This window comes from Phyllostomus discolor, chromosome 1 (genome assembly GCF_004126475.2).
Source record: "Phyllostomus discolor isolate MPI-MPIP mPhyDis1 chromosome 1, mPhyDis1.pri.v3, whole genome shotgun sequence".
Taxonomy (NCBI): Eukaryota; Metazoa; Chordata; class Mammalia; order Chiroptera; family Phyllostomidae; genus Phyllostomus; species Phyllostomus discolor.
The window spans coordinates 105,544,207-105,565,535 of record NC_040903.2 but is presented as its reverse complement, the minus strand read 5'-3'; the positions used below and the strand labels follow the sequence as shown (position 1 = coordinate 105,565,535).

General features: G+C 36.6%; 1 protein-coding gene across 6 annotated transcripts in view; it reads right to left on the bottom strand.

Annotated features, from left to right (window-relative positions):
* The window catches only part of LIN54 (lin-54 DREAM MuvB core complex component), a 72,488-nt gene that overhangs the window by 32,859 nt on the left and 18,300 nt on the right, over nt 1-21,329 (bottom strand). For all 6 annotated transcript variants that reach the window (XM_028505561.1, XM_036027219.1, XM_028505562.2 and 3 more), the window contains exons 3-4: nt 17,511-17,634; nt 9,360-9,502 (exon numbers count right to left, since the gene is read on the bottom strand). In XM_028505561.1, the coding sequence (XP_028361362.1) occupies nt 9,360-9,502; nt 17,511-17,634 (267 nt within the window). The remainder of the gene's footprint in view (nt 1-9,359; nt 9,503-17,510; nt 17,635-21,329) is intronic.

The window sequence follows — 21,329 nt, the reverse complement described above, 5'->3', positions numbered from 1 at the left end:
ATCCAACAATCTATGTCAAAGTTTATTAAGAAAACAAATTCCCTTCACTTCAAATTGTACTCATTACCACCATGACTACTGCCAACCCCAAAATGTAAGAGCTTCACAACAAAAGCTATCACCTTCTAAAACCTCTGTTCCAAGTGTTCTCTCAGCTTTTTGATACTATCATTACTCATATCACTTCCTGCTGGGATATTTGCAAAATAAATTCAAAATCAGCTTCATGATTCATCTTCACCTGCCTTGAATCCACCATACAAATACTACCTTTATGTAAACTTCAGTTTCCTATTTTTATTACATTCCTGTTGCCTCAGAAACATTCCATGAGTCTCCATGTAATGACACATTTAAGCTTAAATTTGCTTTGCTTTGAAAATTATTATATTCTAACCCTGTCTTTATATGCTTTCTACTCCTTCCAAAGTATTATTAATTTCAATCAGAGTAGCTATTTTACTTTCCCATGTGTACCTCTATTTTACTTCTAGTACTTTACTCTTGTGGCTGACATCCACTCTAATTCAGATCTACCCAAAACCTTAGCTCGAGGATGCTAGCTCTACTCATCCCAACTGTGGCTGAATCCCCTTACATACGATCTTGTGCCATCACATCTTTTCCTGCTTTTGCAATTTTACATGTTTATTTGATTCATTTGTCACATTCCCTTCTACACTTACATAGACTTTGGTTCCACTTGTCTATTTTTGCTCTGTTTCCCCCAAAAGTACGACCCCATCCCATAGTAGGCATTCAATAAGTATTTGCTGATTGGTGAATGAAGGGATACCAGGACTTACCTCTTTCTTTTTAGTTTCATATCACCTTACTACATCATATTACCACACAACTTAGCACCTGTTTCATTATTATTCATTATTGGCTTACTTCATTCAATTTTGTAGGCCCAACCACTGTAAGCTCTTCTGTAGTTCCCATAGCTTCAGCAAAAGGGCAAACACAGAACTCAGTAAATATTGACAGACACTGACAAATACAGAATGAAAGAGTATCTCTTTATTACAGGAAACCATTTTATTCCAGTTTCCAATCTCCCGAATGCCAATTACCTGTGTTAATACAGCACTATGATGCTATATAAGAATGATATAGTCTGATTGCTGCTAATAACCAAAATATCAACTCTTTTCTGCTTCATAGACATATTGCTAGATTCTACTTCCTAGCCTCCCATACAGTAAGGTAAGGAGGCTACGTGACTGGAGTTTTAGCTAGTGAAGTGAATGGATGCAATATGCCCTTTCAGGTCTGGCTCCTAATAACTCCCACAAGTGTTTTTCTCCATTCCAGCTGGCCAGAATGAAGATAATCTTCAGGGATATTGATAACATCATTCAGCTTATCGTATTTCTAGCCTATTATAAATATTAGCATTTTATTTTATTATTATTTCTTATCCTCACCCAAGGACATTTTTTTTCATTGCTTTTAGAGAGTGAGAGTGAGAGAGAGAGGAATTCAATCAGTTGCCTCCCATATGTACCCTGACCAGAGATCAAACCCCCAACCTATGGATGTACCCTGACTGGGAATTTCAGTGTATGGATTATGTTCCAACCAACTGAGCCACACTGGCCAGAGCAATATTAGCATTATAAAGTAAAACTGTCATATCATTTTCTGAAATGTATTCTATGGAATCAAATCAACATAATGATCTGATACTCAGTGGTATCTATTGTATTTTTTAAAATACAAGAAATCATTCTTTAGTATTCAGACATTTTTATTATTCCTTTTCCTCTGAAAATCTGTATATTTCAGTATCACATTTTATGCTTTTCTTTTATTATAGTAATAAATAAATTTAAAATTTAGAAATATTATTTCCTATTACCCTTATGTATAGTTCTAAATGTTAAGTAATTCCATTTGGATTGAGTTAATACAATTATTGTATATACTTAATCAAAGCAATATAACTATATTACAAATTGCAATCATTATAATATAAATTTTTTTGTAATACATCTTCCAATAAGATGCATAAGACTCATTTTTAAAGACTGCTTCCTATATCAATAGGTGAATATTAATATTGCTAAAATGAGTTTTAGCACCAATTCTCGATCTATTTTTTTAAAGAAATATAAATGCCAAAAACCACTTTCACAAATACACATAGATGAACAGAAAGATATTAACTGTAATAATATACATTAATACTTTGAATTCCTTCTGAATTTTATACCAAAAATCATACTATATTCTACCATTGAAAACTATTTATAGTGATCTGAAACTCACTTAAGTCCTTCTTCAATTTAGTAGAAAGAAAAAATTAGAACCTAGGGGCTTCCAGTCAAGATAGAGCAATAGGCACACATGCTTCACCTCTTTGCACAACCACAAGAAGGATCACAACTAGCTGCAAAACTAAAAACACCAGAACTGCCAGAAAACCAAATTGTGTGGAAGTCCAACAACCAAGGATTTAAAGAAGCTGTGTTCATCCAGATGGGTAGGAGGGGCAGAGATTGGGAGCCGGTGGAGAGGATGCAGTGTTGGTACAGGAAAGGCAGTGGCGGTGACAAGGCAGCAGAGACCGGGGAATGGCCAATCCCACATTCCCATGTGGTGGATAAAAATTGAGTAGGATACCTTGGATATGAGCAATCCCAGTACCAGGTCAAACCACATAGCCCAGGGTTCCAGCGCCAGGAAAATAAAGCCTTATAACTTCTGGATGAAAAAACAAGTGGGGCTTGGGGTAGCAGAAGAAACTGCTGGAGTCTCAGGAGTTTGTTTCAAGGGCCTGTATGGTCCTAGACTGTAAGCAAACCCCACCCACCCTGGGAACCATCATAAGGGCAACAGCTAGAAGGGCACCAATTGCATATAGGAAGTGGCTGAAGTGACTGCAAACTGGGCGAGTACCAAGCAAGCCTACAGCAGTAAGGCAGCAGCACTGTACCCTCTCTGACCACCTCTGTCCCCCCAACTGCCCATACAACCACAAAGTAGTGAAGCAGGTTGCCCTACCCTGGCAAATACTGAATGCTCAGCCTCATACATCTTAACAGGTGCACTAAAACAGGGAGTCAAAGCAGCTCTATCTAATATACAGAAACAAACACAGGGAGGCTGCCAAACTGAAGAGACAAAGAAATATGGCCCAAATGAAAGAACAAAATAAAACCCTAGAAAAAGAGCTAAACAAAATGAAAATAACCAACGTATCAGATGCAGAGTTCAAAACACTGGTGACCAGGATGCTCAGAGAACTCATTAAGTACAGCAAAAGCATAAGGGGAGAAATGAAGGCTATAATAAGTGAAATTAAAAAAAAAAATCCACAAGGAACCAACAGTTCCAGGGAAGAAAGAAACAAATCAACGATTTGGAAGAAACAAAAATTCAACCAAAACAGAATGAAGAAAAAAGAATTTTAAAAAATAAAGAGAGTATAAGAAGACTGGGACATCTCCAAAAGTTCCAACATCCAAATTATAGGGATGGCAGAAGGAGAAGAGGAAGAGCAAGAAATGGAAAACTTACTTGAAAAAATAATGAAGGAAAACTTCCCCAATTTGGCAAAGGAAATAGACATACAAGTCCAGGAAGCACAAAGAATCCCAAATAAGTTGGACCCAGGAGGAACACACCAAGACACATCATAATTAAAATGCCAAAGGTTAAAGATAAAGACAGAATCTTAAAAGCAGCAAGAGAAAAGGAGACAGTTACCTACAGAGGAGTTCCCATAAGACTGTCAGCTGATTTCTCGAAAGAAACTCTGCAAGCAAGAACGAACTGACAAGAAGTATTCAAAGTGATGAAAAGCAAAGACCTACATCCAAGATTACTCTATCCAGCAAAGCGCTCATTTAGAACGGAAGGGCAGATAAAGTGTTTCCCAGATAAGGTAAAGCTAAAGGAGTTCATCATCACTAAGCCCTAATTACATGAAATGTTAAAGGGACTTATTTAAGAAGAAGATCAAAACTATGAACATTACAATGATAACAAACTCACAACTACCAACACCTGAATCTAAAAAAACAAACTAAGCAAACAACTAGAACACAGCAGAATCATAGATAGGAGATCATTGGGAGGGTTATCAGCTGGGAGGGGAAGCGAAAATAGGGTAATGTTGAGAATAGTATAGGCAATGGAGAAACCAAAGAACTTATATGCATGACCCATGGACATGAACAAGGTACGGGGGAATTCTAGGGGAAGGGGCCTACTGGGTAGAGGGGGGCAAAGAGAGAAAAATGAGACAGCTATAATAGCAAAATCAAGAAAATATACTTAAAAAAATTAGAACCTATCTGAACTATAAGGAAAAGTATTTTTAATAACCTGTAATCACTCATTTTTCAATTTCAAAGATATATATAAAAAATGCTTATTACCAAAACCTATCAAATGATAGGTGCTTTGTTTATCCTGATGCATTCAGAAATAGGGGAAAAAAATGTTAACTTCCTGTGAAGATGATGTCCTTTACCTTAACAGAGTTTTGGATTGCACAGATGTCTGCATTTGAACTTATTCAATGGTATCTTTAACATTTGGATATTTCAGTATATGTAATTTTACCTCAAAAGAAAAAAACCTCTAAACAAATAGTGAATTCTGGTTAATGATATATTAGATGAAATAATTGGGGAGAAGTATATTGAACATATGCAAATTCTTTGAAATGCTTTTTAAAAATAAGATGTTTAATGGATAGAGAGATGGACAGATAGATAAAGCAACTACAATAAAATGATGAATCTAGAATGTAATTATAGAAGCAACATAGAATTCTACCCAAGCTAAGAAGACCCAGAAGTAGGAAAAGTTCAAGAAGTTATAGAAATTAGAAAAGTAAGAAACTTTCCTTAAACCACATATACATAGTTTGTGCTTCAAAATTCCTCACACTGGAATCAAGTACATTCTGCATTCTGAATGGCTACGAGTGGTTCAATTACTTAGCACAGATAGGGCAGACAAGTAAATGTGTTTGCCAAATAATAGCAACACCCCCCCATCAAAAAAACCCCACTCCCCTAGACAGAAAAGCAAAACTGGCAAGAAGAGTGAGGTGAATTCAAGGATGTCCAGGATAACTTGCATAACTCTCAAAAGTGAAGAGGAAGATATTTTGAAGGTGTATCCATGTTCATCATTAAGACATTAAGAGGAAAATTACAACTGAAACTAATATACAATAATATTGAAGGTAAACTGTAACTGAAAAATAAAAAAAATTTAAAAAAAGACATTAAAGGGGAAAAATGTACCATTAACATTATACATCAAGTATAACCAGGCCTTACATTTTAGGAATATTTACTAACCAAATTCATGAGAAAAAAGGAGTTTCAAGGTTTCTAACCATTGTTTCTTTGATCTAGTTATCCAAGGTCTGCAGACCCTTACTTTTCTTTTGTCCCCTCTCTAATAATTAGGAATTTTTAAAATTGAATTTACTGGGATGACATGGGTTAATGCAATTATATAGGTTTTAGGTGGACAATTCTATAATATATCATCTGTATATTGCACTGTGTATTCACTACCCCAAGTGCCTTTACCTTTCCTGAACTTCAATTATCCAAAAGATCAACTCTTCTGAAGCTTATCTGATCAGATTTGATGTAAATCAGTACCCCAGCTTCACGTTTTGTGCTAGTCATCTACCTTTAATAGAATATTTTCCCCACCCTAGATGTGTAAGCTTAAAAATGTGAAAATTGTTTAAAAAATCCAGATAATCGTTCCAATAATAAAATGAGAGGCAATCTTAGAAATGGCCTAGATGTTGTAACCACCAGATAAAGACTTTAAAATAACTATGATTAATATGTTAACAGGCCTAGTGGGAAAGGAAGACAACATACAATGAACACAGGGGAACTGCAACGAGACAGAAGCTTTAAGAAAAAGTCACATAAAAGCGCTAGAAATAAAGTACAATTACCAGAGATGAAAAAGTCCTTCAATGGGCCCACTAACAAACTCCACACAACTAAGAAAAGAACTGGACTTCCGGCCAAAATGGAGGTGTAGGTAGATATACTGTGCTTCCTTGCACAACCAAAAGGAGGACAACTGCAAATTTAAAAACAAAACAAAACAAAAAAACAGAACTGCCAGAAAATCGATCTGTATGGGAGTCCGAAAACCAAGGAGTTAAAGAGGAAACATTCATCCAGACTGGTAGGGAGGGGTGGAGGTAGGCAGCCTTGACGGAGAGGACTTGAGGCAAGTTGGTGGCTGGAGGACTAGGGTGGGTGAAGTGGCAGCTGGCAGACAGGGTAGTTCCACATTTGCATGCGGATAAACTGGGAGGAACAACTGGAGAGTGAGACAGACTGCACAACCCAGGGTTCCAGCATGGGGAAATAAAGCCTCAAAACCTTTGACTGTAAAAACCTGTGGGGATGCAGCAGTGGGAGAAACTCCCAGCCTCATAAGAGAGTCCGTTGGGGAGACCCAAAGGGTCCTAAAATGTACACAAACCCACCCACCCGGGAATCAGCACCAGAGGGGCACAATTTGCTTGTGGCTAGTGAGAGAAGTGACTGAAAGCCCACCAAGAGATGAGCAAGCGGCACTGCTCTCTCTCAGACCCCTACCCCACCAACATAGGTACGTGGGTTGCCCACCCTGGCAATACCTAAGGCTCTGCCCTTTACTACATAACAGATAAGTGGAGATAAAAAAATATGACACAAATGAAAGAATAGATCAAAACTTTAAAATAGAACCAAGCAATGCAGATATAGCCAACCTATCAGATGCAGAGTTCAAAACACTGGTAATCAGGATGCTCACAGAAATGGCTGAGCATGGTTGCAAAATACATGAAGTGAAATAAAGGAAAATACACAGAGAATGATCAGTGAAAGGAAGGAAACCGGGACTCAAATCAATTCATCCCTTTCCTAAGACCCTGATGTCCAGTCATTGTCTTAAACCTCTTCCAACACCTCTCTTCCTCCCTAGCCCTGTGGCTACTAATCTGGCTCACACTGGAGATACTACAATAATTTAATTTGGTGATTCTCTACCCTGGCCTATACCTTAGAATTTTAAAATATTAAATCTAATTCCTAGGCCCCAGCCCACAGACTCCGATTTAAATGGCGTCCAGGTAGGGCCCAGCATTAGTTGTTTCAAGAGGTCCCCAGGTGCTTCAAAAGAGCAGTCAAGGTTGAGAATGGCTAACATTAACTGGTCTCTCTCAGGGCTTACTTCCCTACAAACTATCTTTCATAATGTCACCACAGTCATCTCTTTAAAAATGCAACCTCATATTATCCTAGGGCGGTGGTTTAGGACTACTTAGAGAGCTTTGAAAAATTTTGATTCTACGCCAAACTTTGGACCAATTAAAACAGTCTCTGGCCTGGCCAAGTAGCTCAGTTGGTTAGAGCATACATAGTCCTGATACATGAAAGTTGCAGTTTTGATTCCTGGTTATATGGAACAACAAATTGATGTTTTTCTTCTCTCCCTCCCTTGCTTCCTCTCTCTCTAAAATTAAAAAAAAAAAAAAAAAAAAAAAAAAGGCTCTCGCTGGTGTAGCTCAGTGGACTGAGCACGGGCTGGGAACCAAAGGGTCACCTGTTCAATTCCCACTCAGGGTGCATGCCTAGGTTGTGGGCTGGGTCCTCAGTATGGGCCACGTGAGAGACAACCACACACTGATGTTTCTCTCCCTCTCTTTCTTCCTCCCTTCCCCTTTCTCTAAAAATAAATAAACAAAATCTTAAAAAAAAAAAAGGAATCTACGGTAGGTAAGTTGGTTAGGGCATTGTCCTGACACACCAGGGTTGCAGGTTGAATCCCTGGTCAGGGCATGTACAAGAATCAATCAATGAATGCAATAAATAAGTGGAACAAGAAATGTATGTTTCTCTTTCCTCTGTCTCTAAAATCGATCAATTAAAAAAAGTTGAACAGAGCCTCTGGGGATAAAAACCAGGCAATGGTATTAAAGCTCCCTAGGTGATTACAATGTGCAGACAAGGCTGGAGAACCACTGTCCTAGCAGCAATGGGAAGAAACAGAAAGTCTTTAAGAACAATTCTCCTCTGAAGATAATGAGACTTTCCATTAACTTTAGTACCCTCAGCTCTCACACTCCCAAAACAACTTGGCTTCCTGAAAGAGCCACACTTGTAGACTTTTTTGTCAAGTATTACTTCAAGCCAGAAATCCTCCTCTGCTCACCTATAGTTAAGGCCCAGACCACCTTTAAAGTTAGTATCTTTCAAGAATACCCTCCCTTATATAGACCTTTTCTGACACACAAAGCAAAGCTCATCAACCTACCTGTGAACATTAATGATTCTGCATGGCAATTCTTAGTGTTTAAGTCTAATTGTCCTAATGAACTACTTGAAATTAAAAACTTATCTGATTTATGCTTTTAGCCCCAGTACCTATCACCATGCATAGTATATATAAGCACTCAAGTATCTGTTGAATTCATTTCATTTAAGTAAATAAGTATCTATATTATTATGTAGGTGGAATCACATTTTAACAAACGTAGGAGACATCATATTTATACATTATATTCAGGTCTCATTAGAACAGAGACCAACAACCTGATGTTTTTTAATGTAAGGCAATGTTTATTCTATTTGTGAACAGTAACACATAAGGGAAGTACAAGGAAAAGGCAAGTACAAAGGGCAGTATGTTTCTGGCATCAGAAGGGCAGTACCTTTCAGAATGATACTTGGGTTTCCAACTGAGTGTGTCCTTTAAAACATACCTTTTCAAAACATTATGCTGGTTTAATGACATCTGTATGTTTTAAGAAAGTGAGCTAAGACTTCTTACTTAACCTAAGAGTAAAATGGTAGGTACTTTGTCACCTTAAAAACTCTAATAATATGATTACCAGCATTTGATGCCAATTTCTAGTATTCTGTGTAGTCTATTACCCAGCAAAAGTTCAGATCTCCCTAAAATCCAGGACAACCTAAGCAGAACACAGAGTATTTATCAAAAAGAGTTACATTTAACATTTTAGATATATATAATCACTATACATGCATGTGACTTTCACGAAGAATAATTTTGCACAAATATTAACTGAAGAAGAACTAAACACATAATATACCTAATTCAAAAGAGTTTTGCTATGCCCATATTCATATGGGCCATGAAAACCATCTTAGCATGTGAAATGATCACTAGGTTACTATGTGTTTTAGAGTAAGTTTTTGATGTCATATACCCTTGATTACTAAATCAATCCAGTATTCACTGAATGTCTATTCAGTTGCCTGGGAATATATTCAGTATCTGGAGTGACTAGTAAGAAAATAAAGGCATTAACTACAATACTTGGCACATATGGATAATTTTCTTACCTTATTTGGCGATTTCAAAGGTGAGATGGCTATTTTATTTGGTGTCTGTGTTGTAGAATTTAAAGATGATCCAATAACACCACTTTCAGATATTGTTATGGTCTTTGATGGAGTCCCGGGAGTAGACTGTGAAAGAACCCTACCTGCGAATGAGAGGCAGCATGTCAGTTTGACTTTAAAATAACAACAACAACAACAACAACAACAGTAATGTTTGTGATGATGATCTATATTCACAAGGGCTATAAACAACAACAACAACAATGTATGTGATGATGATCTATATTCACAAGGGCTATAGTATGTTTACTATTTTATATGTATCTACATATGAACTTAAACACTCAAATGAGTCCCTGATGAATTATGATGAACATAAACGGAAAGAAACAAAAGTATTTCCTAGTAACACTTAGTAACTTACACCACTTTAAATAAAGACCAAGAAAACACTTTTTGCTAACATTCTCATTAATCTTGTTAAATCTATAGAAAATAGTCTCAGGATAACTAAGCAACATGCCCTATGTAACAGCTCCTGAAAGTTAGGATTTGAAGTCTTAAAACTTCAGTCTCTGTTTTCACTATATTACCATAGCTGTCTTACTATTTGAACTTACGTCACAGGATACAGTTAAACCCACATCTATAAAACATATAGTTATGGGACTAACTTGAACACTATTTAGTTTAATAATACCAAAAGGACAAAAAAAATTTTCTTCCTGGACAGTTTCCAACAAGAATAAAGACATACTCTGTTCTCTTCTAGACAACACCCTTTAGGAACAACAAAAACAATAGTGTGTCTGGATGGCTTAGAGAATTAGAAATCGTATCATGATGAGTTGAAATATTAGTAATTTTGATCCTAAGCAAGAAAGGAATAAAAAGGTGATACACTTCCAAATTCTTAAAAGACTGTGATAGTCATTAGTGCCATTCATCAAGTATTCTGGTTCTCTCCCATTCTGGGCACTTGGTAGAACTGTACTTCCTAACCCTCCCCACTTCCGATGATTGACTAGTTCTAGCCAACGAATTTTGGATAGAAGTGAGGTATGTCATTTCTGTGCCAGAATATTTACCGCCTATGGAAGGTTTTACAAAGTTCTTTCTCTCTGCCGCATCTGACATGATGGCTCCTTTGTCAGCCTGAGACCTTGAGAGACTGATGAGAACAACCTCCTTCTAATCCACAATGGACATGGAGATAACCGTTAAGTATGAATTTAAAAACATTGGGGGATTTTTAAAAAACTTCTGAATTTAGAGATTCTTTGTTGTGGCAGGAAAGCCAAGATTATCCTGACTAATCCAGGCTATCAAGCTGAAGGATTAGAATGATCAGTTCCATAGTACTAATGCATCAAAATAAAAAAATGTTCAGTTCAGCACCAAGAAAAAAACAAACAAAAATTGGAAATTTTTGTTAGAAGTGACTATTTCACTTCTAGCCAATATGGAAGCATAGGTAGATATACTTTGCTTCCTGACACAACCAAAAGGACAACAACCAATGAAAAAACAAAAAATAACCAGAACTGCCAGAAAAATCAAACTGTATGGAAGTCCAACCACCAAGGAGCTAAAGAAGAAACATTCATCCAGACTGGTAGGAGGGGCAGAGATGGGCAGCCAGGCAGAGAGGATGCATGGCAAGGTGATGGCTGGCATACTAGGCAGGCAATGCTGTGGCTGGCAGACCAGGCAGTCCCACATTTGCATGCAGATAAACTGGGAGGAACAACTGGGGAGCAAGACAGACTGAGCAACCCAGGGTTCAGCATGGGGAAATAAAGTCTCAAAACCCCTGGTGGTAAAAACCTGTGCGGGATGCGGTAGTAGAGAAACTGTCAGTCTCACAGGACAGTCTGTTGGAGGGGCCGACAGGGTCCTAGAACGTACACAAGCCCACTGATGGAGGAGTCAGCACCAAAAGGGCCCAGTTTGCTTGTGGGTAGTGGGGGAAGTGACTGATAGCCAGCCCAGAGCCAAGGAAGCAGCACTGTTCCCTGTCTGTCCCCTTCCCCACATACAGAGCTACAACACAGTGATGTGAGATACCATGCCCTAGTAAATACCTAAGGCTCTGCCCCTTAGAAGGTAACACATGTGCCAAGACAGAGAAATATGGCCCAAATGAAAGCACAGATCAAAACTCCAGAAAAAGAGCTAAGCAACAAGGAGAGAGACAACCTATCAGATGCAGAGTTCAAAACACTGGTAATCAGGAGGCTCACAGAAATGGCTGAGTAGGGATGTAAAATGAAGAAGAAGTAAAGGCTGTACAAAGTGAAATAAAGCAAAATATTCAGGGAATAAACAGGGACAGGAAGGAAACCAGAACTCCTATCAACGATTTGGAACAAAAGGAAGAAATAAACATCCAACCAGAACAGAATGAAGAAACAAGAATTCAAAAAAATGAGGAGAGGCCGAGGAACCTCTGGGACAACTTGAAATGTTCCATCATCTGAATCATAGGGGTGCCAGAAGAGGACGAGCAAGGAATTGAAAACTTACTTGAAAACATAATGAGGGAGAACTTCCCTAATCTGGCAAAGAAAATAGACTTCCAGGAAGTCCAGGAAGCGCAGAGAATCTCAAAGAAGTTGGACCTGAGGAGGAACGAACCAAGGCACATCATAATTAAATTACTCAAGATTGCCCTGGCTGGCATAGCTCAATGGATTGAGCGCAGGCTGCGAACCAAAGTGTCGCAGGTTCGATTCCCAGCCAGGGCACATGCCAGGGTTGCAGGCCATGGCCCCCAGCAACCGCACATTCCTGTTTCTCTCTCTCTCTTTCTCCCTCCCTTCCCTCTCTAAAAATAAATAAATAAATATTAAGGGAAAAAAAAAAAAAGAATTGGAGAAATTTTTTTAAAAAGTTACTCAAGATTAAGGATAAGGTGAGAACCTTAAAAGCAGCAAGAGAAAAGGGGAAAGTGCCCTAAAATGTAGTTCCCATAAGACTATCGGCTGATTCTGCAAAAGAGACCTTGCAGGCAAGAAGGGGCTGAAAAGAAGTATTCCAAGTCATGAAAGGCAAGGACCTACATCCAAGATTACTCTACCCAGCAAAGCTATCATTTAGAATGGAAGGGCAGATAAAGTGCTTCCCAGATAAGGTCAAGTTAAAGGAGTTCATCATCACCAAGCCCTTAGCATATGAAGTGTTAAAGGGACTTATCTAAGAAAAAGCTCATCAAAACTATGAACAGTAAAACAACTCAAAACTATCACCTGAGCCTAAAATAACTAAAACAAAAATAAACTAAGCAAACAACTACAACAGGAAAAGAATCACAGAAATGGAGATCACATGGAGGGTTATCAGTGGGAGAATGGGGAAAAAGGTGCAGGGAATAGGTAGCATAAATGGTACATATAAAATAGATAGGGGGAAGTTAAGAATAGTTTAGGAAATGGAGAAGCTGTAGACCTTATATGTACAACACATGGACATGAATTAAGGGGTGGGAATGGTGGAGGGAAGGAGATAAAGGGGAGAATAAAAATGGGAATAATAACAGCATAGTCAAATATACTTAAAAAAAAGAAATGACGGTTTCAACACAACTGACTTTCTATTCACTGAAAAATGTTTCAAGCAGATGCTGGATAATCAAATCCACAGGGGGGCCTACTTGTTTTTCATTCAGATAGCACTTCTGATTATCTAACATCCAAATCTCTTTTTATCCTTAGCTCTGTAAACAAATTCAAGCAAGTATGTAAGTTATACAGTTTCACCTTGAATCAATTTGCAAGGCATTTACATTCTATTGTCAGGTGGTCTCCACCTGAAGCAAGAGACATATTCCAGAAAGCTACAGATGGGGCAGTTTGGGGCTGGGAGCTAGCATACCTGAGCAAGAACTAATTCTATAAGAGATTAATTCATCAGTGAATATTTTCACATTAATGAAGTTTGCTCCACTGAGGCAACTTTGTACCTTGGAAGTTCTAATAACAAGGACCTCTGTGTCTCACTTAACCATCTCAAAAGTCTTGTGCAGTGGTCGGTATTAGTATCTTACAAAAATAAGTAAAATGAAGAGATAGCGTATTTACCCAAGATCTAAGAGAAGATCAAAGGAAGAGCCATGACTAACAAACAAGTCTCCCAACAGCTCCTGCTCCTTCCATCTACTACACTGCTTCCATGAAATACACCTTCACTCAATAAGACATTCACTGAACCATATCTATGTGCAGAAACTGTGCCATGTGTTAGAAAGATAAAGATCAAACAACTGCCATCAATATGCTACATACACACGCGCTATCACATAGATGGACTATGAGGAAATCGGCTAGTCATAAAAGGACAAAGTTCAAGTGACAGAGACAGAAAACTTCCCTTGAGGCTAGAGGAGGGAAAAATGAGGAGTTATTATTTAATGGGTATAGAGATTCAATTTTGCAAGATGAAGAAAAGCTCTGGAGATGGAGAGTGGTGATGGTTACACAACAATATGAATGTATTTAATGCCACTGGACTATCCACTTAAAAATTATTAGAATGGTCAGCTTTATGCTATATAGGGTTCAGCAGAAGTAACGCCTACTTGAGTGTGGTTGGTAAGGCAATAACATGGGCGTAATAATTTATAGTTGTAATTTGAGCATTTCATCTATAATGTCATATGGTGTGTTTCAGTGTGATACTGTTATGTTACAGAATTACATTCTTATGATTTTGTAATAAATATTTTGTAATAAAAATGGGTATTATTTGTGCCAGACCCTGTGCATATTTTATCACAATTAAAAAAAATAATTTTTAAAAAGTAGATGGGAAACAAAACAAAAAAATTACCATTGAGAAAAACAATGAGTTTAGTGGACAGACAAGAGAGACAGTATTGCAATACAGTGTGAGTAAAAGAAAATTTAAAAGCCAGTGTGAAATTTAATGAATTCTAATTAAAGTTAAGTATTTGGCTGGTATAATTAAGTTTTATGAAAATATATAGGAGATGGTCAGAAGAAGGGAGCCTGACTAAACCTAGGGGTAAAAACCTTTCAAGACAGACAGAGGTAATTCAAATATAAAATGGAGGAGTTAGCAAACAAAGGCATTTCAGGGAAAATAAACAGTGCCAAAATCCTAAGTTCTTAGAGAACATGGTGCATTTGTTAATCTCTTAAAATAAGTTAAATCAGTAGGTCTGGAGCTGATGGGAGGTGAAATGAAGAAGGTACATACAGATAATAAATGTCTTTAGTGCTAAGGAAGCGCTAGCTTTTGAACTTAATCCTAATGACCTGAAGCCCAGGAATGAGTACAGCTGAGAAAATTTTAAGCAAGGTTATGACAAGATCAGATTTCCATTTTAGAAAAATCATTTATATACAAATTTATCTTGACTGAGAAGCAAAAACACACACACAAAAAAATCTATCTGAAAAGCCCAAATGTCATTAAGAAATAATCTAAATGTACTTTGAAAGATTATTAGCTGCAATATAAAGATGATGGAACCTCCTGTGATAAGAGAATTCGACAGGATAGCAACTTTGGTGGTTTAAAATTTGGTTCACATGAATTTAAAAGGCTATAAAACACTAGTTAACAGTAAAAATTATCCCTCAAACTGAACTTAGTGCCAACAATTCTAGTGAAATTTTATAGAAGTTTATGCATTTTGGTAGGGTTAATAAATCTGTAATTAAAAGGTGAACCAGCCCTGGCTGGTGTGGCTCAGTGGATTGAGTGCTGGCTTGCAAACCAAAGGATCAATTCCCAGTCAGGGCACATGTCTGGGTTGCAGGCCAGGTCCCCAGTAGGGGGGCACACAAGTGCAACCACACATTGCTGTTTTTCCCACTCTCTAAAAACAAATAAATAAAATTGTAAAAAAAAAAAAGTGAAACTATGATTAGTGTGCAACACATTATAAATGACCCAAAGACCCAGCAATGATATTTATTATAGTCAATTGTAAGAGATGAAATCTGGACATCAACCAAAAATGCATTCACACACTTCAGCAAACACCACAACTGTTTAGCATACAATTTCCCCACATAATTAAAAAAATTTAAGGGACTCTGTCTCAAACTCAAAACCAGTAAAGAACATTGCATTGAGACATTCCTCTTGGTTAACTCTTTCTACCTACTCAAAACCTCCCAGGCGACTGACAGCCCGTTTTTCCTCAACACATCCAAACCTTGCTCACTTTCAGCCAACTGAAGCCCGCTTCTGAAACTACCTCCAAATCCCAACCCTTTCCCAATCTTTCCTCTGGGGCTATACCTGTCTCCCACAAAGTTCTCAAGACACCAGTTTCCTACAGCCATCACAAAATCTCTACTGAGGATTGAAGAGAATGAGAACATTCATTTACCCAACAAAGTCCTCAAATCACAATCTTTTCATGCCTTCTTTGATTTGCTAAAATGAGAAGCCTCCCTACACATACAATTCCAAACCTCATAAAAATGGCAAATCATGCCATTGACTTCAGAGTTGTCTATTGTTATGCAGTCTATAAACTGAACAAAAACGGTAATAGGTGGTTTTAATATATACCGCCTCCCCCACCCATAGTTAGTTAACATTTGAAGCACACTCATCAAGAATACACACTGGAGCCCTGGTCGGGTACCTCAGTGATTAGAGCATCATCCCAATACACCAAAGATGCAGGTCCAATCCTCAGTCAGAACACATAAAGAATCAACCAATGAATCCATCAATAAGCGGAACAACAAACTGATGTTTCCCTTACTCTCTCTCTACCCTCCTTCCTCTTTCTTTAAAATCAGTAAATAAAACTTTTTAAAAAATACACATAGCAATGGGTAATTAGTGTATGAAATTCTCTAGTTAAAGTATATCACCCAGAAGTGCTTCCTTACAGCACAATGGAAAAAATGAGCTCTAAATTGGTAGAAAGAGTAATGTCAATTTAACTATGAATTAAAGACCAGTCACCGCAGCTACATGATTTTTCTCTAGAAATATTGAGCTGCTTGCCAGCCAAGGCATAAGAAGAGAGATGGACTGAACCAAGCTATTATAGGAATACAAAAAAGATAATCAATGGTGTTTACAAGTCAGGAATAATGATGGGCTATGGACTCCATGTTTAGTAAGGAAGAATGTGAGGACAGGAAGAGGGTAATTATCAATGAGAAAATGAGAGGGTTAATAGATCTGAGATTTCAAAGTCAAAGAATTGCCAGATTGGGAGTACAAAGGCTGATAATCTAGAATAAAAAGAATGAAATACTAAAATTAAGATTCCTGAGGTCTTGCAGTTATTGGGTGATGATAAATCTTAGAGAACTGGGTCACACTAAGGAATTTGATAGCAAAAACAGCTAAAATTCTGTTATCACTTTAGTAATTACATCATTGTGACAATTTGCTAGTCACAGAAAACTGCATATAGCCCTGGCCAGATAGGTCAGTTGTTTGGAGCACTGTCCTGATATACTAGGGTTGTGGGTCTGTTTGATCCCAGTCAGGGCACATACATGAATCAAACAATGAATGCATAAGTGAGTGGAACAACAAACTGATGCTTCTCTCTCTCTCTCTTCCTTATTCTCCCTAAAATCAATTAAAAAAATTTTTAAAAACCCTAAATTTAGATAACAAAATGAGCATATTAAAATACTGAAACCAAGAATTCAAAGAGAAACTATGAAATACTATATTCCCATGTGTAATTTAAAACTATTAGACTTAGCACATGTGCTTTAAAGACACACTGCCTGTGTTCAAATTCCAGCTTGGCCATTTATTAGGTGAGTACCTCCATTTCCAGACTGGCAAAAAGGGGCTGGTATTAGTGCCTACCTCACAGAATTGCCAGAGGATTATAGAAGTCACTATATGTAAAGAGCTAAGAATAGTGAGAAGCACCTAGTAAACACTACATTAGCTACTATTATTTGAGTTTAAGACTTTGTACTACTTTCATGGTAAAATTCTACCCAAAACTAAGGAAACTACAGTAATGGACTGATTTTGAGACAAGGCATTTTGCTTGAAGCACACATCTAATAAGTGTAACATTTCTTACTGAGTTTGGTTCAAAGAGGTAGGAATAGCCTTTTCTTAAACCTAAATATATAGCTTAAACTATAAGGTAAATATATAGCTTAATAAACTATAAAGAAATATAACCTGCAATGACTGGTGGTGATACTTGAGTTGTCTGTCCTGTAACTGCTTTACTATTAATTGGTTTTGCAAAGATCAGCTTCGTGATTACAGGACCAGAGGTTGGTGTTCGAGGCTTCTTAGCAATCTGAAATATATAAATAACTATGAAGACCATTTGTTTGTATAAAATACCTATTAGTCAAAATCAGACAAAAGATTGATATACAGAAGTACATATGAAATCAGCTCATTTAACAAAATATAGATAAGTATTAATGTTAAAAACATTAAAAATGTAGCCATTCATCTAAATATTAATAAAATAACATCCTTAGGCCAATATATAGTAATACCTTTGCATTTCATTGTAAATCCTTATTTTAGTCTCTGGTATGTAAACATATGATGAAAACCAAAGTAATGTTAATAATAAAGTTTATTTAATAAACATTTAATAGTAATAATAAAACACTATGGCACAGCAATAGTCTTTTTCAAAATAAAAAATTATTCGATAATAAATACATAGAATAGAGTAAGGCAAGAAAAATAGTGCAAATGATGAAACCACCTGTAAATATAATTAGATAGACCCCTGGAAGCAAAATATAAATACATATGAAAGATGGGCTCATGATGAGATGTTTAGCTTTAGATCTATACATCACGGGTAGGTAAACAAAGAAATGAACAAGTTAAATGCCCTAGGATGCAGAGACAACTTTGGCAAAACAAAAATTATTCCAAAGGCAAAAACCTCTCAAATATTATTTACTAAAATGCTGTTTACCAGACTATAAATTCCTTGAAGGGAGAGTATTTTACACATCTCTGATCTTAGGTTATATACTGGCGCACTGTTGACTTAAACTAAAATTCTCTACCAGTCAAAAAGGAGAGAATTAGCAACGTTTTGATAATGAAATTATCAGTGCATGCAAAGACAGAGCTTCCTCTAAAAGTTTAAAGCAGAAATTTAGGTATAATAAAAATCAGACTTTTTTGCCCTGGCCAGTGTAGCTCAGTTGGTTGGAGTGTTGTCCTGTAGACCAAAAGGTTGTGGGTTCAATTCCTGGTCAGGACATACACACAGGTTGCAGGTTTGAGCCCCGGTTGGAGCACATATGATCCTGGTCTGGGCGCATACATGAGGGAACCAATCAACGTCCCTCACATTGTTCCTCTATCTCTCTCTCTGGCTCCCTGCCCATCTCTAAAAATAATGGAAACCATCCTTGGGTGAAGATGAAAAAAAAATATCAGGGACTTTTAGAGTATAAAGGACATTAAATATTAATTTTATCTTTGGGCAGACAATGAGGCCCTGAAAGTACTATTTATTATCGGAAATAATGACTCAAAATGAATAAATATGACTAACTTGAATGACAGAAATACACCAGAACCTGTAACAGATCATAGACCTAGATAAATATCAGCTTTGTGCTCAACTTATAAATTAAACTAAATAACACATTTTGTTACACTTAGCATATATTACTTTCTTACACTCAGAATATATTACTGACAAAACAAAATGTCAATGAAATATAAATCACTTTTTAGATAACAAGAGAATCCATTACTATATTAAAAAATACTCAACTTGCAAAACTCTAATACATCCAAATAAATTCATAATTGTACTTTAAAGAAACTGATGAAATTGGGGAGACATAAAGAGGACATATTCCTCAACTGTTTTTACAGGCCTAAAACTCTAAAGTACGTCAGATTATGTCATCTATTGACTTAGTATTAGTAGTATTAATAATCTCAAGAGGTCAAAGTACTGATATTCTTAAAATCCATTTCTCAAAATAAACGATCTTAGCTACAAAGTAAAGATTAGGAGTTTAAAGTATTTGCCCATTTTTAACTGATTTTCACAATCATATGACTATATGAATACTTACAATCAGAAAAAATAATGTAAACAGTACAACCAAAATCACAGTAATCTGTCAAATGAACAATCTCAACCTGCCCTCTTATTATGTTTCTTTAATGGAGATTTGCTCAAAAATAATGATTTCTGGTTCTATTAAGGAACCATGATTTTTGCATTATGAATTCCCAACTACCCTAGAACAAAATTACTTTATTAACTAAAACAAAGCATAAAGGATTTTATAACAAATTTATCCAATCAGCAGATTAAGACAAAAAATCAAAAAGGTAATTTACAAATAAAATAGCTAAATATTTGATCAAATAATACAAGCAGATAATTTTTGGCACTGCATTGTATAGATACAAGAACTAGTTAGGAGTCATGCTGCTCCAGATAGCTAGTTATCACTCTTAAATACTATACAGAAGAAACATGGGAAGGTGTTTATATATCTGTAATTAAGTATAACTATACCTCTTTGTTACTGCCTCTGGCCTCAACTGTCACCTCTTTCCTTCATTTTTCAAGATGGGTCTCCTTCTTCCACCCTTACCTGCTGTCCATACCCTAACAGTTTCAATACTCATTAAACTTAAGACAACGCTGAAGACTGTCTAGGAAAAAAACCAGAGAATCATATACACCGTGTAATAATAAACCAAATATTCTGGTGCCTAAAAAGGAAACATATAGATGTGTAGCTATTTGTTTTTTCTGTGCTTCCAAGCTTTGTAGGTTACTTCTGAGTTAGAAAGATTAGGGTTGCCTAACAGTAACTAGACAAGTAGAACAATATCCTAAATGGAGTTTCTTTTGTTTTGGTTATTGGTTTTTTTTAAACCAAAGTTCTTTCTAATAAATAGAATCAGGGTTTATAAAAGTGACACAGTAAAAGAGGCTATAAGAATTAAGTTTGTCTTTTTTTTTTTGGTCAGTAGTTAGGTGATCAGAGTACAACACTAGTGGAAACAAATAAATTGGTCATTAAAGCAGTATGTATACATTGCTCTTATAAATGAAAAATATGACATTCTGATTTACATTATCAGTTTCTTGTGACATGGTTATAATCTACATCCCCAAAGCTGGATGTACTCTGGTAAACCAATAAAAAACAAATTTCAAGACTGATTTAACAAACAAGCTTAAGGACAGGATGCTTGATGATGATAGGATATCTCACTGAAGACCCCTCATCAAAAGAAGTAAAAAGGCCCTGAATGGTGTGGCTCAGTGGGTTGGGCATCATCCCACAAACCAAAAGGTCACTAGTTTGATTCCTGGTCAGGGCACATGCCTGGGTTGCAGGCCAGGTCTCCAGTTGGGGAGCAGAGGACAACCTATTGACATTTGTCTTACACACCCATGTTTCGCTCCCTCTCTTTCTACCCTCCCTTCTGTGCTCCCTAAAAATAAATAAGTAAATACTTTTTAAAAATAAAGTAAAAGGAAGTCAGAGATAAGAGATGATAATGAACAAAAAAAAAAAGAACACAATGTTTAACAGTGGCAAAAGGGAAATGGGCAAATTACAAGGTTTAAGAAATCTTACAAAGTTCTTAAATAAAAGCCCATGAAAGATAAGTTTCTAATATTTTGTCAAACATTATTTCTATTATCAGCTGAGAGTGGATGGTTCCCCAAACCTTCCTATTTCCTTATACAACTGATTTAGTTCTCTAACTCATGCCTTCTCCTTTTTTCCTAAAAGGTGACTCTTTCAAACAAAGAATGTATTTGTATTCCCTGGTCTTAACTAAATCACTGTATTTCTAAGAGTAGTGGTGACTAAAAAAGGCCTATCTGAGCATGAAAAATGTGAAACCATCTAATAAATGTTCTGTTAACCTTCTGTGTTAAGGTCCTATTCATACTAACAATTGGTACCATTTTGGAGGATCCTCAAAGTTTTGAAAACTACATTAAGTACTTTCTGTTGCTATGTA